The sequence below is a fragment of the Crocodylus siamensis genome, chromosome 1 (assembly GCF_052110815.1).
Source record: "Crocodylus siamensis isolate JL-2025a chromosome 1, ASM5211081v1, whole genome shotgun sequence".
Lineage (NCBI taxonomy): Eukaryota > Metazoa > Chordata > Crocodylia > Crocodylidae > Crocodylus > Crocodylus siamensis.
The window spans coordinates 211,528,383-211,545,593 of record NC_143395.1 but is presented as its reverse complement, the minus strand read 5'-3'; the positions used below and the strand labels follow the sequence as shown (position 1 = coordinate 211,545,593).

General features: G+C 46.4%; 2 protein-coding genes and 1 pseudogene across 7 annotated transcripts in view; 1 reads left to right on the top strand and 2 right to left on the bottom strand.

Annotated features, from left to right (window-relative positions):
• The window catches only part of CMSS1 (cms1 ribosomal small subunit homolog), a 383,380-nt gene that overhangs the window by 212,009 nt on the left and 154,160 nt on the right, over positions 1 to 17,211 (bottom strand). The gene's annotated exons all lie outside the window — the stretch shown is intronic.
• The window catches only part of FILIP1L (filamin A interacting protein 1 like), a 324,599-nt gene that overhangs the window by 156,003 nt on the left and 151,385 nt on the right, over positions 1 to 17,211 (top strand). The window contains exon 1 of one of the 4 annotated variants that reach the window (XM_090055796.1): positions 5,189 to 5,205. The exons of the other annotated variants lie outside the window; for them this stretch is intronic. Coding sequence (XP_089911922.1) covers positions 5,189 to 5,205 — 17 coding nt within the window. Of the gene's footprint in view, positions 1 to 5,188; positions 5,206 to 17,211 lie in introns of those variants that run through there. 4 annotated transcript variants of the gene reach the window in all.
• Positions 9,665 to 10,370, bottom strand: LOC149874060 (uncharacterized; annotated as a pseudogene).

The window sequence follows — 17,211 nt, the reverse complement described above, 5'->3', positions numbered from 1 at the left end:
TGTATACATCTGTTATAACTGCCCAGGTATAGAATAAAATTATGGGAGGTTTGCCTTATATTTGTCCCCCTCCCACTGCTATAATGGGGAAAATAAGTGGGGGATTCAGATAGGTCCTTTACCCTGTGCCCCATCCCCCAACTTCTTCTACCTACAGCCCCTTCTCTCCCCCTCCCACCACTGTCAGACCCTGTTCTCCCTGAGCACATGGAAAATGAGGGAAAAAATTGAAAACACCGACCTTGAAATAATAATACCTATAATAACTTGCATATAGGAAAATGATTATGGGTGCTTATAAACTTAGTTCATCCAAATTAATACAGTTTTCTTCTGAAATTGCTGCAAGTTTTAGCAAAGTAGTCTATAAACACTTTTAAACAACACTTTTGTATCTACTTACAAAAAGTAGAAACTCCCCCCCCCACCACCAATTCCAGGTCATATTAGCCAAATCAGTTCTGAATCCTTTTGACTGAGTAAAACTCAATCGTTCAAACACCGTATGTGTTGCTACAACTGGCAAGTACCCTCCACCCAAGACTTTTTAGCCTGGGGCTTCAGGTCTTCCCAAATCCATTGGCAGGCATCCTACATGCATGCCCAAGCCTGGAGGCTGGAGGTTCAGATACCTCCAAGTCTCACTTGCCCTTAGCCAACAGCCACAGAAGCAAGCTAGGGAGGAGTCCTCTATTTTCATAAAATAGGCATCTAGCTGAGATGCTTCCACTGGATGCTGGCCACTGGGAAGCAAATTACAAGACTTGAAGGGTGTCCTGTCTACAGTACACTGGCATTGTGCAGTGGAGGGTGAACCCCTGTCCATTCACATTCATTTCAGTCTTGGCAACAGACCCTGATCTTAGCCCACAAAACTATACATGATATTGGTCTAAAGCCAAAAATCAGCAGGGCTGAGGATGCAGGGGGGTGTGGGCTGGGAGTGAGGGGCACTGGCAGGGCTGGGAATGGATCAGGATTGAGGGGCATGGTGGGGGAGGGGAGTGTGACTGTGGGTTGGGTGTGCAGGGCACTGGCAGCGCCAGGGGGCTGCAGGTCAAGAGTGAGGGGTGCTAGCACGGAGGGAGGGGGCAGGGTACTGCTTTTTGGGAATGACGTGTACTGGCAGGGCTGGGTTCAGTGGGTGGGGAGTGAGGGGCAGCAGCAGGGCTGGCGGGCAGTGGCTTGTCAGTGAGGGGCAAGAGAAGGGGCAGGAACAGGGCACCGGTATGTCACTACCCCCTACCATCATATTCTGCTCCCCTCCCCACAGGTGTCCTCTTTTTTGGAGCTGGAAATACAGTAAACCTAGTATACTTCATCCCAGCAGAGACAACAGCATGTAACGCCATGGTGATCCCACAGCGTGGCTCTGATCAGTATGTGTGTGTACTTCAGACACCCCACACAAAGTACCCATGTGCTAATTAGCTCCCCACTCATGACTGGAACTGGATGTTCTTGTCACAAATCCTGGGATCCTCCAAAAAATTTATACACAGATAAGGCACAGGGCAACCTGGTCCAGCTCCACCTCATGGAGGGCAGGGACAGACTAATCATTTACACTAGGCTGACAGAGGGATTCTGGATGTGCTGTTTGGAGCCCTGTTTGGTAATCCTTATCAGACATTTAAGGCGGGTGAAGAAAAAGGAATAATAGGAAAAGAGACAGAAAGGCACAGCTTAGGTGTAGGATGAATAGGAAGTCTAAATGTATGCAATACAGTATTGCACTGTGACTGTAAAAAGAGTTGGCACTAAGGGAGACTGCACACAACAAGCATTGCCACATATCTTATTCAGATGGGCTGCACATATGCCCCATATGGGCCATGTGACCCATATTGGCTGCATTTAATCAACTTCATAGTTGGTTTCCATTAGTGAGCACATACTGCTTTTGGTAGCAGTTAAATGATAGATGGTGTATTTAGTGAGGTTTCCTTGTATGTAAATGCAAGATGAGGGGCCTTTTCCCCCATTCTGATTGGGGGAAAACCTTTCTGATATTTGAGTAAATATAGTATTTCAAAGCACCACTTCACCTAACCATATTGCAAACAGCTACTAGAGAGACAGCAAGGCTTGGAGATAGCAAGGCTTGGTTTAAAATGTAATAGGCCTTTTGACTATATGAGAAACAAGCATCTACAGAAGGATTTTCAGAGAAGGATGAACACACTAAAGCTTTCACACACTTTCAACATCCTTAGGACACTTTGAAAATCACAACCTTAAAAAAACTGTATCACTACATGTTCATACAGGTCTGTATATTTCCTCATCCTTGATAGCCAACAGCCACTGAACCAACAACTGAATGCTACCGTCTTTACTGGAACAATTCAGAACACAGAGAAAGAAACAAATTACAGTTTCAGTTCAAAGTCACCTCTGCAGGGTGCGTTACCCCCGGCAAACTAAATTACATAAAGTCACAGATATGGTCCCAATTAAACAACTTCTTTCTTTCAACATAAAGCGTATGTAGGAAAAATTGTGAGGGTTTCTATCTAGCAAAAAAGGCACTTATGAGTTTCTCCATTTACCCTGCCCCAACCTAAATATGATGACCAAGTGGCAAAAGTTCAACCAAGAAAAATGAAGGACACACAAGAGGTGAAATTATCTTGCTTATGGCTACAGACTCCACTTCCTTTTTCCGTGTGGAGGCAGTTTAACTTTAGTGCTTTCAAGAAACTTCCTATTAGGAAAGCTATGGTTTCCAATGGCTTTTTATTGCATTTTCCAAAGTTACATCATTGGAGCTGGATATATTCCTTAGGGAGCTGAATGGCCTAAAAAACTCTAAACCACTGCAATAAATAATAATGAATATCATGGCTAATAAAACCTGTAATCTGAACACACATACACAACAAAGAATTTTTACCGTATATAGTTACTTTTCAAAATCTGCACTTTTCATGCTCCCCTTTGTTTTTCTGCCAGAAATGTACAGCTATAACCACCAACTAATAATATGAGCAATATAAAATATATAAACAATCTCTCAGAGCCAAAGTCATGATTTTACTTGGGCTTATTTCTGACAATAAATAAAGCAAATATTAATATCAACATGACTTCCTCCTGCAAAAACTGACAGTCAACAACTGATGGCCAACATCTCCACTGCCACCATAATCAACTCTCTCCACAGCTAGAGCATCAGAATATATAGAACCTACACACGCTTATAACAACATGCCACATATCTTAACTAATACACAAAATAGCCTAATGGAAAGTAAGTGGGTGAAACCAACCATCACTATTTCACAGAAAAATAATAGCATACAGAAAAACCTTATTGATGGGAGAACATTTTTCATAAAATCACCACTCAACATTTAACTACACAGTTCTTCTCAGAAGAAACCGAAATAACAACTTTAAGCAATAAGCCTCGGAACAGAAATTCATAACTCTACTAGACATTAAAACACTATGGAATCAGAGACATAGGCTTATTGTAACTCACCTCATACCCTTCCCTCTACTTAATTCTGTTTAGTCCACAGGCAATAACTTCCTACTTCCCTTTCAATGGACTGAGTTAATTAAGTTAAGTTAAAGCTATTGTTTTGGGTCAGAGATGGTTAACCTTTTAGCCTCATGGGCCAGATGAGGGGTGTGGGACTAGTCCATAAGTCTAACCAGACCCCATACACCAGGATTGGGCCCGGGGCTCCAGGCCACCCCAACCTGGTCCTTTGGGTGGGGATCAGACTCCACAGGACCTGAGTTACCCCCACCTGGGCCCATGGGCAGAGATCAGGCCCTGCACTCTGGGCCATGATCCACAGGGCTCCCCCATGGGATCCACGGGGAGTCTTGTGTGCCAGATGGCGTGGCAGCAGGACCAGATCTGGCCAATGGGTTCGGGGAATTGTGGGAGTCCGGAGGGCACTCACCTAGAGTGCGTCCCCAACCAGGGCCATAGACAGCACTGCGCCACGACATCCATGCTACAACGGGAGCTCCCCATCCACAACTGCCCAGCTTTACCTCCTCAACAGGTGAAGTGGATTGGTGCCAATCTGCAGTGAGGGCAATATCCGGAGGCCGGGGACAGAACCCGGGAGAGAGAGAAGGACGGCAGAAGAGGAGAAGAGAGGAGTCTGGGAGCTGGAGATGCGGGGTGAAGACAGGGAAGATTGGGTAAGCCCTTGGTTGGACCCCAAAGAGGTGGTGGCACCCTTGCCATGAGAGTGAAGAGGAGGGTGGAAGAGGCAAGGTGGAGGAAGGCAGATCGGGGAAAGACCCTAGGAGCAGCAGAGGTGACAGATCTGTCCGAAACATCCACCGTGGGGTTTTTTTTTCCTTTTTTTTTCTCCTTTGATGTCTCTTCACTGGCTAGAGAGCCCAGATCAGGGCCGGGGATTCTCCCAAGAGAAGGTGAGTGTGCACTCTGAGGTCTCCATGCCTGGACCAGGAGCAGGCAGAAAACCCCCGAGCTGTGAGAAGCTTTGGTCCTTGGACCAGTGCTGTTCAGTGTCTTCATCAGTGACTTGGATGAGGGTGTGGAGAGCACGCTGTCCAAATCTGTGGATGACACCAGATTATGGGGTAAAGTAAACACTAGTGGGCAGGGTCCAAGCAGATCTGGACAGGTTGGACAAGTGGGCAGAGCAGAACAGAATGCAGTTCAACAAGGACAAGTGCAAAATGCTGCACCTGGGGGGAAGGAATCACCAACACATTTACAGGCTGGGGGATGAACCTCTCAGCAGCACTGTAGCAGAAAGGGAGCTCAAGTCATAGTTGACTCCAAGATGAACATGAGCCGTCAATATGATTAAGTGATCAGAAAAGCTAACTGCACTTTATCGTGCATTAGCAGGTATATGACGAACAGGTCCAGGGGGGTGATACTCCCCTTCTGTGTGGCACTGGTCAAGCCACAGCTGGAGTACTGTGTCCAGTTTTAGGCGCTGTGCTTCAAGAGGGATGTGGACAACCTCAAGAGGGTCCAGAGAAGACTGCTCAAATGGTTAGGGGCCTGCAGGCAAGGCGCTACGAGGAGAGATTGAGAGCCCTGAATCTCTTCAGCCTCTGCAAGAAGGCTGAGAGCGGATCTTGTGGCTATCTACAGATTCACTGGGGGGACAGCAAGGGGTAGGACATGCTGTATTTACCAAGGACACCCCTTGCAGTAACTGGAAATAATGGCCACAAACTGATGGAGAGCAGATTCAGGTGAGACATCCGGAAGAACTTCTTTATGGTGAGGGTTGCCAAAATCTGGAATGGGCTTCCAAGGGGGGTGGTGCTGTCCCCTACCTTGGGGGTCTTTAAGAAGAGACTGGACAAGTGCCTGGCTGGGTCATCTGATGCCAGCCAGTGCTCTTTCCTGCCTGGGGCAGGGGGTTGGACTTGGTGATCTGCTGAGGTCCCTTCTAAGCCGAGCATCTATGAACCTCGTCCCTTCCCAGCTGATTGCTCCATAGGGAATTCCCCTCCTTGTTAAGCGGCATGTACCACCAATTAAGCCTGGTGCAGTCCTGATTCAAAGTATCTGGGAGGAGTCCAGGGCAGGGAAAGTAAGCCGCTGAAGACTCCTGGGGATAACCGACCCCAGGCAATTGGAACCAGACCTTGACGACATCCAGAAGAAGAAAAGGACAAAGGTCATAAGATTTCAGTGAACCCAAAAGAAATAAAATTAAAGAAAGTAAAGAGATTGGTTTTAAGTTGGTCCTTTCCTCGCTTCCATTTTTGAACTTCAGGCACTGGGACAGCCCCTACAATCGATCCGGGTTTGGGATGGGTAGTCACCACCTCCCTTTTGTATACCTCTTTTTATCATCAAAGTCGTGGCAGAAGGGAAAAGAAAGGGCACCAGACCTCACCCAGATCGACCATAAGGGGTGCAGCCACCCTGAGGGGCCAGTGAATGTCAGCAGGGACGCAGGGGTACATGTCGGTGACTACCTGACAGGGGTGCACACCCCTGTTCTAATTTAGGGTTTAAATATAACTTAGAATATTTCTTTCCCAGCTGTAGTAAGGAACCTGTGGCAAGGGACCAGGCTGGAAAAGGTTTCTTATCCCTGACCTAAATCTCAGGCATATACAGCTATTTATCATAAAAATTAAGTAGAAAATATAATGTCTGCTGCTGGTATCAGTGAAATCAACAGATCCATGGTAGAAACCAGTGAGAAAAAATAAAACTCCCTACCATAAACAGAGATTAGAATCAGAGGTCCTGGTCATGCAAAGCAGAGAGGACTTTTAAGGCCTCTCATGCTGAGAAATCATGTGTTCAGAGTCTCTTAGGAGACATTTAGCACGTTGAAGATCTAGGGCTTCCAAGCAGAAAGCACCTTGGAGATCTGGGGCTTACAAATAGAAAGCAATACAATGCAACACAATATATATTGTGGTTAGCAGTAAATCATGGTGAGTGAATGAATTTTTTTACTTATACAGAAGGTGTCACAAGACAACAAAGGTCAGGACCAACATATAGCATAATACTTTGGTCAGAAGACAAGAAATAACTCCTGTCAACTCTCCTATGTTCTTACTCTCTTCACCAAAAGAACTTGTTCCATAGGAAGCAGGGTCTGCCCCTCACTAAGAAAATAACTAAGACCATTGGAAACCGTATGAAAAAGATTCAGGTCCTTCAGATCTTAGTGTACTAAATGTAAAATGAAGGACCAAGCTTTCAAGGGAGCAGGAGGAAGAGGGAGGGATGAAGAAACCCTTCCAATGCTTTCAGTACATTGCTACTTTGTGTTACCATACAGATGCAATTAGAAAGCAGCATAACACAGAAGATTTCTGACATGGTGCAAGTTATTTGGGTCTGGCAATCATGACTGGGTGTTAATTTATTATTATAAACTCAAGAGTCCCCATACTTATATTATTCTTCTGACTGAGAACCAAACTAGAAGAATATTAATACATATGGTTTAAATTACAGATTCAGATCTTTTGTATTACAGATCTTTTGTATTACAACATTATCACAATATTTCCTCACTTATAGCAGCACAGCCTAGCAGTTCACTGAACACAGTCTAAATATCAGCTGATACTTAAAGATGTAAAAGAAGAATCCAGAGTAGAATCAGAAAAATTCTCTGAAGTTGTAGCACAAATGAAATATATAGCACAGATTAAATATATATTGCTCAATTTCTGAATAAAAAACCCTTGGTGCTTATTTTCAGATTTCTGGATGGTTGCAAGATTGTTTTTGAGGGTTGTGTGAAATGTATGAAGTTAACCATCTTAGGTTTAATTATGGACCTAAAACTCAAACTAGTTTGAGCTCCATATAGTTAGGTATTATGCTGATGAGCACATCGTAAATGCTTAGCCTGAGAAATTATTCTCTAAATAGTCCTAAGAAAGGGCTACAATCCACATCTGGGGGTACAAAGGACTGCACAGAAGACACTATAGATATATACACAAAGAAAGGCAGTCCCTTAAAAACACATGGCAAGACTGCAAAGAAGGCAGAGGGAAGGACACAGATGGATCCATTTCCACGCAAGGGGAGGAGAGGACAAACTGTCTAAAGTCCAGGAATGCTGGATTAAAGAGAAGTTTACAAACTTTCAGAGCAAATTTGGCTGATGTGTGGTTTTATGTGGTTCATGTGCAAAACCAGATGATACTCAACACCCATCCAAACCAAAAAAATCAAAAAAAAAAAATTTAAATAAACCCTTTCAAACTTAATCCGGATATTTAACTAGCCACAAAAATGGATGAAGTGGAATATTAAGAATCTGAAAGCAATTACTGTTTATCCAATACATTTAAATAGGTAAGGCACTAAATGGTACTCTCTGAAGTTCCAGTAGAAGATTCTATACAAGACAGAGGAAGCACACCATAAACACTGTGTCATGCACAGCTGGTTTATTTATGTCTTGACAAAATTAGTGGACATGTGTGGGCTTTTCCTCTCCCCCCCTCCAAACAAGAGTCATCCATATTCAAACTAGGTTGCAAATGATCAGACTAGTGGAATAATGATCATGATTGTCTTAGCCAACTCTTTACAGACATGAGTTCATGAGAGATGACAGGCATGCAGCTTCATCAGACATTAGTAAACACTTTTGATCTTTCTTTGAAGAAACTATTCCCAGGATATTCAGAAGTTTGTGGTTTATTTTCATGTGTAGAGAAGAACAATGCTGAAGAGAACCCTCCTACATAAAGAAAGGTCTCAACAAAGCTATTCTTGTTAAACAATTCCTGAAGAAATACCAAAAAGTTAGGATACACTAATTGTGTTCAGTTTATTTTACCATTCTCGTGGCGGTCTCTGTTTTCCATTCTCCATTTCTTTTAGGTCTTTTGCTACTTTGAACACAGCCTTATCTCTAATTCTATCGCCAACACAAAGTCGGTGTTGAAAACAAGTGAAGGCAAGAACAGAGATTGCCACAAGAAGCTAAAAGCAATGTAGGTAATAAACATTAGAGGCCAGAGAAATTTTTAAAAATGAAATGCTAAAGGTTAGACTACAGGGGTGTAGGTTGTAGCCATGTTGGTCTAAGGACATAGGCAGACAAGGTTCTTTGAGTGAATCTTATATCTTTTATTTGACAAACTAAATAGTTGGAGAACAATTATTAAGCAAGCTTTCGGGTTCAAAAACTCTTCATCAAGCTAAGGAAGTTTCAGCAGTTGATGCATACTCTTCCTGGATGGAATGAAAAGTAAAGAAGCCAGAGGCTGGGCTGGGCTGCATACAAGACAGGCAGTCAGTGAAAATGTAAACTCAGGAATCAATGGGTGAGAGACAGACTTGGGGGGGGGGAGAAGGGGGATGAATAGTGGAGAAGTACCTGGGAAATCAGCTGACAGGAAGGCTACAATGTGTCATATATCCAATGTCTATATTCAGTCCATGATTTTTAGTATCCAGGAGGTTGATGAAGTGGAGTTTATAGGCTTGTCTCTGGGAAGTGTTTTGTAAGTTCCCTTTGCGGATCAGGTCTGAGAGAGTGGTTTTCTTGTGAGAAATGTGCCGCCACAGGTAATTGGGTATTCCTGTCTTTGATAGATTTCCGGCATGCACTCATTCTGGTGCACAATTGGTGTTTGGTCTCTCCTATGTATTTTCCATCAGGGCATTTGGTGCATTGGATGAGATATATTATATTTCTGGAGGTGCAGCTGTAAGATCCAGGAATGCTGATAGCTCTGTTGTGGGGTGTACTAATTGTGGAGGTGGTAGAGATGTGTTGACAGATTTTGCATTTCTTGTCATGGCATGGTCTGGATCCATTTGGTGCGTTCTGGGTCTGAGGATGTTTTCTTCTGGTGATGAGTTTGGCGAGGTTCAGTGCTTGTTTAATATAGCTACGATGGGTGGCTCTGGGAATATCTCTTTAAGAATAGGATCTCTTTCTAGTATGGGTTGCAATTGTTTGAGGACTTTCTGTATGGGTTCGAGGGAGGGGTGATATGTCATAACCAGCGGTGTGCGATTTGTGGGGGTTTCTTCTGTACTGCAGCAGTTCTTCACGTGGTATCCGGGTGGCTCTTTCAAACGTGCAATCTATCTCTCTGGAGGAGTGTCCTTGGTGGGTAAAAGCCTTTTTACGATTGGTGAGGTGGCAATCCCAGGTGTTCTCTTCGGTGCAAGCTCAGTGGTATCTGAGGGCTTAGCTGCATATCACAGCTTTTTTGGCAAGTTTAAGGTGATTGCTGGTTCTGTGCAGATATGTATGTTGGTCTATGGGTTTATTGTATAACGTGGTCTATATTTTATCATTCTGGATATTGATCATTGCGTCTAAAAAGGAGATATTGGTGCTGGAGTATTCTAGAGAAAGTCGGATAGAGGGATGGCGATTGTTGAATTTCTGATGGAACTCAATCAGAGATTACAGGTTTTCAGTCCAAATGATGAAGATGTCATCGATATATCTTAAGTATAGCAAGGGTTTGATGGTGCAGTTCTTGAGGAAGTCTTCTTCCAGGTGGCTCATAAAAAGGTTGGCATACTGTGGGCCCATTTTGGTGCCCATAGCTGTTCCCACTGTCTGGAGGAAGTGTTGGTTATTAGAAGTGAAATTGTTGTGTGTGAGGATGAAGTGTATAAGGTCAGTAATATCTTTGGGTCTGTATTCTATTTAATCTTGTTCCTGTAGCTATGTAAAGCAAGTTTGGATGCCATCCTGGTGTGGGATTTTGGTATATAGGCTGGTAACGTCTATGGTGGCTAAGAGGATGCTGCTGAGAAGGTGGTCTATGTTTTTTAGTTTCCATAGAAAGTCTGTAGCGTCTTGGAGAAAACTTGTTCTGCGGGTGACTAGTGGTTTTCGGCTTGATTCAACGAAACCTGATACTTCTTCAGTTAGGGTCCCTTGGTAGGACATGATAGGTCTGCCAGGGCTCCCTTGTTTGTGGATTTTGGGGAGCATGTAAAAAGTCCCTGGGTTAAGTAGTAAGGGGGGATCAAGGTCTGTAGTTTTTCTTGTAGTCCTGCTGGAAATGATTTGATGGTATTGTTGAGTTTCTTGGTGAAAAGGGGAGTAGGATCTTCTTGTAGTTCTTTGTAGTAGGCGGTGTCAGAGAGTTGTCTGTTGGCTTCCTTTATGTAGTCTTCACGGGTTAGAATGACTTTATCTGCTGGTTTATTCTTTATCTTCTGGTTTTATTACAATTAGGTGGTGATACTGTGCGAAAGCTTGCTTAATAATTGTTTTCCAACTGTTTAGTTGGAATAAAAGATATCAGATTCACCCAAAGAACCTCGTCTGCCAAAGGTTAGACTAGTTACTTCTTCCTATTTTGCCTGGATCCATAAAAGTCAATGGTATAAGTCTAGGAACAGTTGCTGCATCTACCCTTGAATAAGTTTATCCCAGAACAAAAATATCCCAGGATTGGCATGTACACAGATAGCTCTTCTCATTAGGGGTTAATGAACCCCAAAGCACTGCTGCTTTTCTGCCAATGATGCAATCCCAGGATAACTGTACTGACATGTTACTCAATATCCCAGGATTAAATGTTACCATCAGAAAGCTTTTTTTAGGGTTTATCTTGGAACAATGGACATAGGCATCTGTATGACTGCACATTGTCCCAGGATAAAATGGTTTATCCCAGGATAATGTGATGTCTGTTTGCAGCCCAAAAGCAATTGTTTCTTGAATTAGAATGTCTTGGGAAAGACCAGATTAGAGAGAAGTTTACAGAAGATTTTATAGCAAATTACTGGCACACTCCAGGACACATCACTACCTTGATACAGCAATTCTGTCTGCCAACAGAAATCATACTGCAAGCAGCATTCTAGCAGCTAAAAGTGGGAAATAGATGTATTACAGAAGTTGGAAATGGAAGTGTCACAGAAGATCCTATCACCTCATTTTATCAATTACTCCAAAGAACTGCTGTCTCTAACTGTATGTGGGTGGTTTTTCTACTATTGCTTTGATCAGATGTTATTCTACTAAAGCAGCAGTGCAAGCTAATATAGCATAGAGTGTTTTTTAAATTACTATAACGTAGCACCAGTGTTTGGGGGGCAAGAGGGAGTCCAATAATTTCAGTACTAATACATCCATGCAAAACTGATCCATGTACCTGTGACTTGTACATTAACTGTCACGTTCAGGCATGACCTGCTTTAGGCATCAAAATAGCTGGCAGTTATTTAAATGGCCAGAAAAAGCCAGTAAGTAAGGAGTAAGCTGAGCAGTAAGGAGAGCAGTGGCTTTGGGATAAGCAGCTCAGATGTGGGGCTTCATTGAAGAGGCTTTTCTCTGTGCTAGTGATCTGGGGTGACTGACTGGTGGCACACAGGAACATAGTGTGGCACCTACCTGGCCCAACCCGACTGCACATTGAGGACTCAGGGCAGCAGAAAGGGTGCAGAGAGAAGGGTGCATGAAGAAGGGGGCCAGAAGCCATAGATTTCATAGATTTCATAGACATTAGGGCTGGAAGGGACCTCAGGAGATCATCGAGTCCAGCCCCCTGCCCAAAGGGCAGGAAGTCAGCTGGGGTCATAGGATCCCAGCAAGATAAGCATCCAATTTACTCTTGAAGGTGTTCAATGTAGGCGCTTGAACCACCTCCGCTGGCAGACTGTTCCAGACCTTGGGGGCTCGGACAGTAAAGAAATTCTTCCTTATGTCCAGCCTGAAACGGTCTTGCAGGAGTTTGTGACCGTTCGACCTAGTCATCCCATGGGGCGCTCTGGTGAACAGATGTTCCCCCAGATCCTGGTGGTCACCCCTGATAAACTTATAGGTGGCCATCAGATCACCCCTGAGCCTGCGCTTTTCCAGGCTAAAGAGTCCCATGGCTCTCAGCCTGTCATCGTAAGATCTGTTTTCCTGACCTCTGATCATGCGCGTGGCTCTCCTCTGGACTCTCTCAAGCTTCTCCACATCCTTTTTGAATTGTGGAGCACAAAACTGGACGCAGTACTCCAGCTGCGGCCTCACTAAGGCCGAGTACAAGGGGAGAATGACATCCCGGGATTTGCTCGAGAAGCATCTATGGATGCAAGCCAGCATTTTGGTCGCTTTACTAGCCGCAGCATCGCATTGCAGGCTCATGTTCATCTTGTGGTCAATGATGACCCCCAAGTCTCTTTCTTCTGTAGTGCTAACCAACGTAGCACTGCTGAGCCTATAAGGATGCTGCAGGTTTTTCCTCCCAAGGTGGAAACCTTGCATTTTTCGGTGTTAAACACCATCAGGTTCTCGTCCGCCCATTTGCTGAGCTTGTCCAGGTCAGCCTGGATCACCCGCCTATCTTCTGGCGTGGATGCTTTGCCCCAAAGTTTGGTGTCATCGGCGAACTCCATGTTCTGAGGGAAAATACAGATGGGGGGGTGGGGGGAAGACAGGGGAGGACTGTGGGTGATCACCCCAGTCCTCAGAGCTGACTGGGCTGACTCCTGCAGTCCCAGCACTGCAGCTGGGAACCACATGAAGTGCAGAGGCCAGGCGTGCAGCAGAGCTGGCAGGGTCTCTGCCTACTGCGGAGGGGGTGGCAGGCTGTGGGCAACCCTCCACCTCCAAGCAAGTCACAACCCTCCCCAGCCACTCTCCCCTCACAAACTCACAGTCCCCCACAAACCAATACCTACCCACACACCTATCCACCTGCCCACAAATCCCACACACACCTATACCCATCCTTGCACCCACATCCTCCCACAATATACAAGAGCACACCTTCATTTTAAGCTATTATACTCTCACCTCTATGTACACTGCACAAACATGCAAATCACGAAAAAATATTTTTTTAAATGAAATTAATGAATGCTATAGTACATGTCTGATTTTTAGAATATAATTTGGTATTTTTCTGGTTCAGAGATGGCAAAACCCCTTTCTGAAAGGATTCATTCTGGGAGGCAAGGGAAGGGACTTCTGGTGGCAAAGGTCAGGGGTTAAGGGTGGGACTTCCAACCGCAAGATTTCAACCAGGTGTGAGGCAACCTATGTGGCCCTTGATGGCTTGCCAAGCAGCCCTCTGCCCAAAATAATTGCCTGCCTCTGTTCTACTGGCTGTGGCTAGAGGCTGGGTTGTTCTCAGCCAGAAGGACCAGGGTTCCCACCCGAGGCAGGAGGGAGGGAGATGGCCTTTTTGTGGTGGCCCCACTCTTGCTTCTGATTGGTGAAGTGGCCTGGTGGTCCCACAGCTCACTGCTGACTGGCCAAGGAGGCAGCAGCCCCACTCCTCATTGCTGACTGGCCCAGGGAGCCCACCCCTCAGAAAGGGGATGTCCTTTATTCTGGGAATGCAGCAGTAGCCACCCTGTGCTCTGCTGGCTGGGGTTCTGCAGTCTAGGGTGAATGCGAACATATTGAAGGATATGATATACAGGAGGGACAGGATAGGAAGGAAAGGTGGAGGAGTAGCACTCTACATCAAGGAGGAATATACTTCCTCGTTAATTAGCAAGGGGGTAGAGGGGGGCACTCTGAGGTGCTCTGGGTTAGAGTAAAAGGCAGTCCAGGGGATAGAGACTTAACGGTGGGAGTCTACTATAGACCTCCCAACCAGGGAGAAGAGCTCGACCAGGAATTCTTAGGTCAGCTCACAGAGGCAGTGAGGGCTAAGGATGTGGTCATCATGGGGGACCTGAACTTCCCAGACATCTGCTGGGAGGAGCAGTCAGCCAAGTCTGATCGCTCACGTCGGTTCTTAGCCAGAGTGCAGGACCTCCATCTAACCCAGGAGGTGCACAGCCCCACCAGGGGAGACGCCTTGTTGGACCTGGTGCTGGCCACGGGTGATGACCTGGTGAGGGGGCTGCGGGTGATGGGCCACCTGGGAGACAGTGATCATCGCTTGCTGGAATTCACCATCCAGCGTAAGGTGGCAAAGGGCTGCAGCAAGGCAACAGCCCTAGACTTTAGGAGGGCTGACTTCAACAAGCTAAGGAGGATCGTTGGGGAAGCGCTGAGGACCCAGAGGGGAAGGGAATCAGATGTCGAAGGTGAGTGGTTGCTCCTTAAGGAGACGATCCTCCATGCCCAAAGGGAGGTAATCCCAACAAGGGTCAAAGGGAGCAGGAGGGCACATAAACCCCCATGGCTCACTAGGAGCATCCGGGAATGTCTCCTTGCTAAAAGGGAGGCATACACCCAATGGAGGGACGGGGTCATCACCAAGAAGGACTATGTTACAGTCGCCCGAGGATGTAGGGGGGCAGTCAGGAAGGCCAAGGCAGAGATGGAGATAGGACTAGCTTCCCGGATTAAGGACAATAAGAAGTCCTTCTTCAAATACATAGGGGGTAAAAAGAGGGTCCCGGGTAATGTGGGGCCCCTGCAGGACACGATGGGCAACTTAGTCGTCATGCCAGATGACAAAGCTAACATATTTAACGATTTCTTTGCCTCTGTCTTCCTAAGTAGGGACCAGTTCAGCCACCTCCCTGCCGGGCCCCCCTCGGGCCCCGGGAGAGACACGCCTGGGCCAGGGGTTAGCGAGGAGTTAGTTAGGGTACTTCTGGAGAGGCTGGACGTGTTCAAGTCCGCTGGTCCGGACGATCTTCACCCTAGGGTTCTACAGGAACTGGCCGAGGTCATTGCGGGACCCCTGGCGCGGCTCTATGAGCACTCGTGGTGCTCTGGTGAGGTGCCGGAGGACTGGAAGAGGGCCAATGTGGTCCCTATCTTCAAAAAGGGAAAAAAAGAGGACCCGAGAAATTACAGGCCAGTTAGTCTTACCTCAATCCCGGGTAAGCTCTTTGAAAAAATTATCCTGGCACACATCCAGGAGGGCCTTGCAGGGGAATGCATGCTCAGGGGCAACCAACATGGGTTCATCAGTGGCAGGTCTTGTCAGACCAACCTGGTGGCCTTTTACGATCAGGTCACCAAATCATTAGACGCAGGGGTTGCTGTGGATGTAGTCTTTCTGGACTTCCGGAAGGCTTTCGACACTGTCTCTCACCCTGTCCTCATCAAAAAGCTGGGAGACTGTGGTGTCGATGCCCACACGGTCAAATGGGTTGCCAACTGGTTGGAGGGCCGCACCCAGAGGGTGGTAGTGGATGGGTTCTTCTCGACCTGGAAGGACGTGGGCAGTGGGGTTCCGCAGGGCTCGGTCCTCGGGCCCGCACTGTTCAACATCTTCATCAGTGACTTGGATGAGGGGGTAGAAAGCACCCTGTTCAAGTTTGCTGATGACACTAAGATGTGGGGGGATGTGGGTGCACTAGAAGGGTGCAATAGGCTACAAGCTGACCTTGACAGGTTGCAACGGTGGGCGGATGAGAATAGGATGGGGTTTAACACTGATAAGTGCAAGGTGTTGCACATGGGGAGGAAGAACCGGCACCACACTTACAGGTTGGGGAACTCCCCTCTTGCCAGCACGGAGACGGAAAAGGATCTTGGAGTCGTCATTGACTCCACGATGAACATGGGCCGGCAGTGTGGGGAGGCAGTCAAGAAGGCCAACCGTACCCTGTCATGCATCCACAGATGCATCTCGAGCAGGTCCAGGGAGGTGATCCTCCCCCTCTATGCGGCACTGGTCAGGCCGCAGCTGGAGTACTGCGTCCAGTTCTGGGCGCCACACTTCAAGAGGGACGTGGATGATATGGAAAGAGTTCAGAGGAGGGCCACTCGTATGATCAGGGGTCAGCAGGGCAGGCCTTATGAGGAGAGGCTACAGGACCTGAACCTGTTTAGCCTCCACAAGAGAAGGTTAAGGGGGGACCTTGTGGCCTGCTACAAACTGGTCAGGGGGGATCAGCAGGTATTGGGGGAGTCCCTGTTCCCCCGTGCGCTGCCAGGAGTGACCAGGAATAACAGTCGCAAGCTGGCGGAGGGTAAGTTTAGATTAGATATTAGGAGGCGCTACTTCACAGTCAGGGTGGCTAGGGCCTGGAACCAGCTTCCAGGGGAAGTGGTGCAGGCTCCTAGCCTGGGGATTTTTAAAAGGAAGTTAGATGAGCACCTTGCCGGGGTCATCTGACCCCGGTGCTCTTTCCTGCCAAGGCAGGGGGTCGGACTAGATGATCTACCTAGGTCCCTTCCGACTCTAGCTACTATGAAACTATGAAACTATGAGTACAAGTCAGAAGAATCTCAACAAATTGGGAAGTGGTAGACCTAACAGGATGAAGTTCAATGCAGACAGATGCAATGTGCTACACCTTGGGAAGATTAATCAGAAAAACAAATACAAAATGAGTGACACCTGGCTCAGTGGCAGCACTATGGAAAAGGACTTGGGAGTCTTGGTAGGTCACAGACTCAAGACAAGTTTGCAGCGTGATGCAGCCACACAAAAGGTGAATGTGGTTTTGGGATGCAACAACAGAAGTATTAGGTGCAAGACACAGATGATAGTGCCTCTTTACTCGGCACTGGTTAGGCTTCATCTGGGTTATCTGCAGTTCTGGGTTCCACATTTTACAAAGGATGTGGAGAAGTTAAAGGGGGTCTAGAGCCAGGTAACAAAGATAATAAAGGGCTTAGAAATCAAGTCTTATGGGGAGATGCTGAAAGAGCTAGGCATGTGCAGCTTGTGGAAGAGGTGCTTAAGAGACGACATGATAGCAGCCTTCAAGTACCCAAAGGGCTGTCATAAAAAAGAGGGAAAGCATCTTTTCTCTCTTCTTGTAGAGAGAAGGATGTGGACCAGTGTCTTGAAGTTACAGCAAAGTAAGTTTAGATTGGACATCCAGAAAAACTTCTTCACTGGTAGAATACTGAGACAGCTGCATAG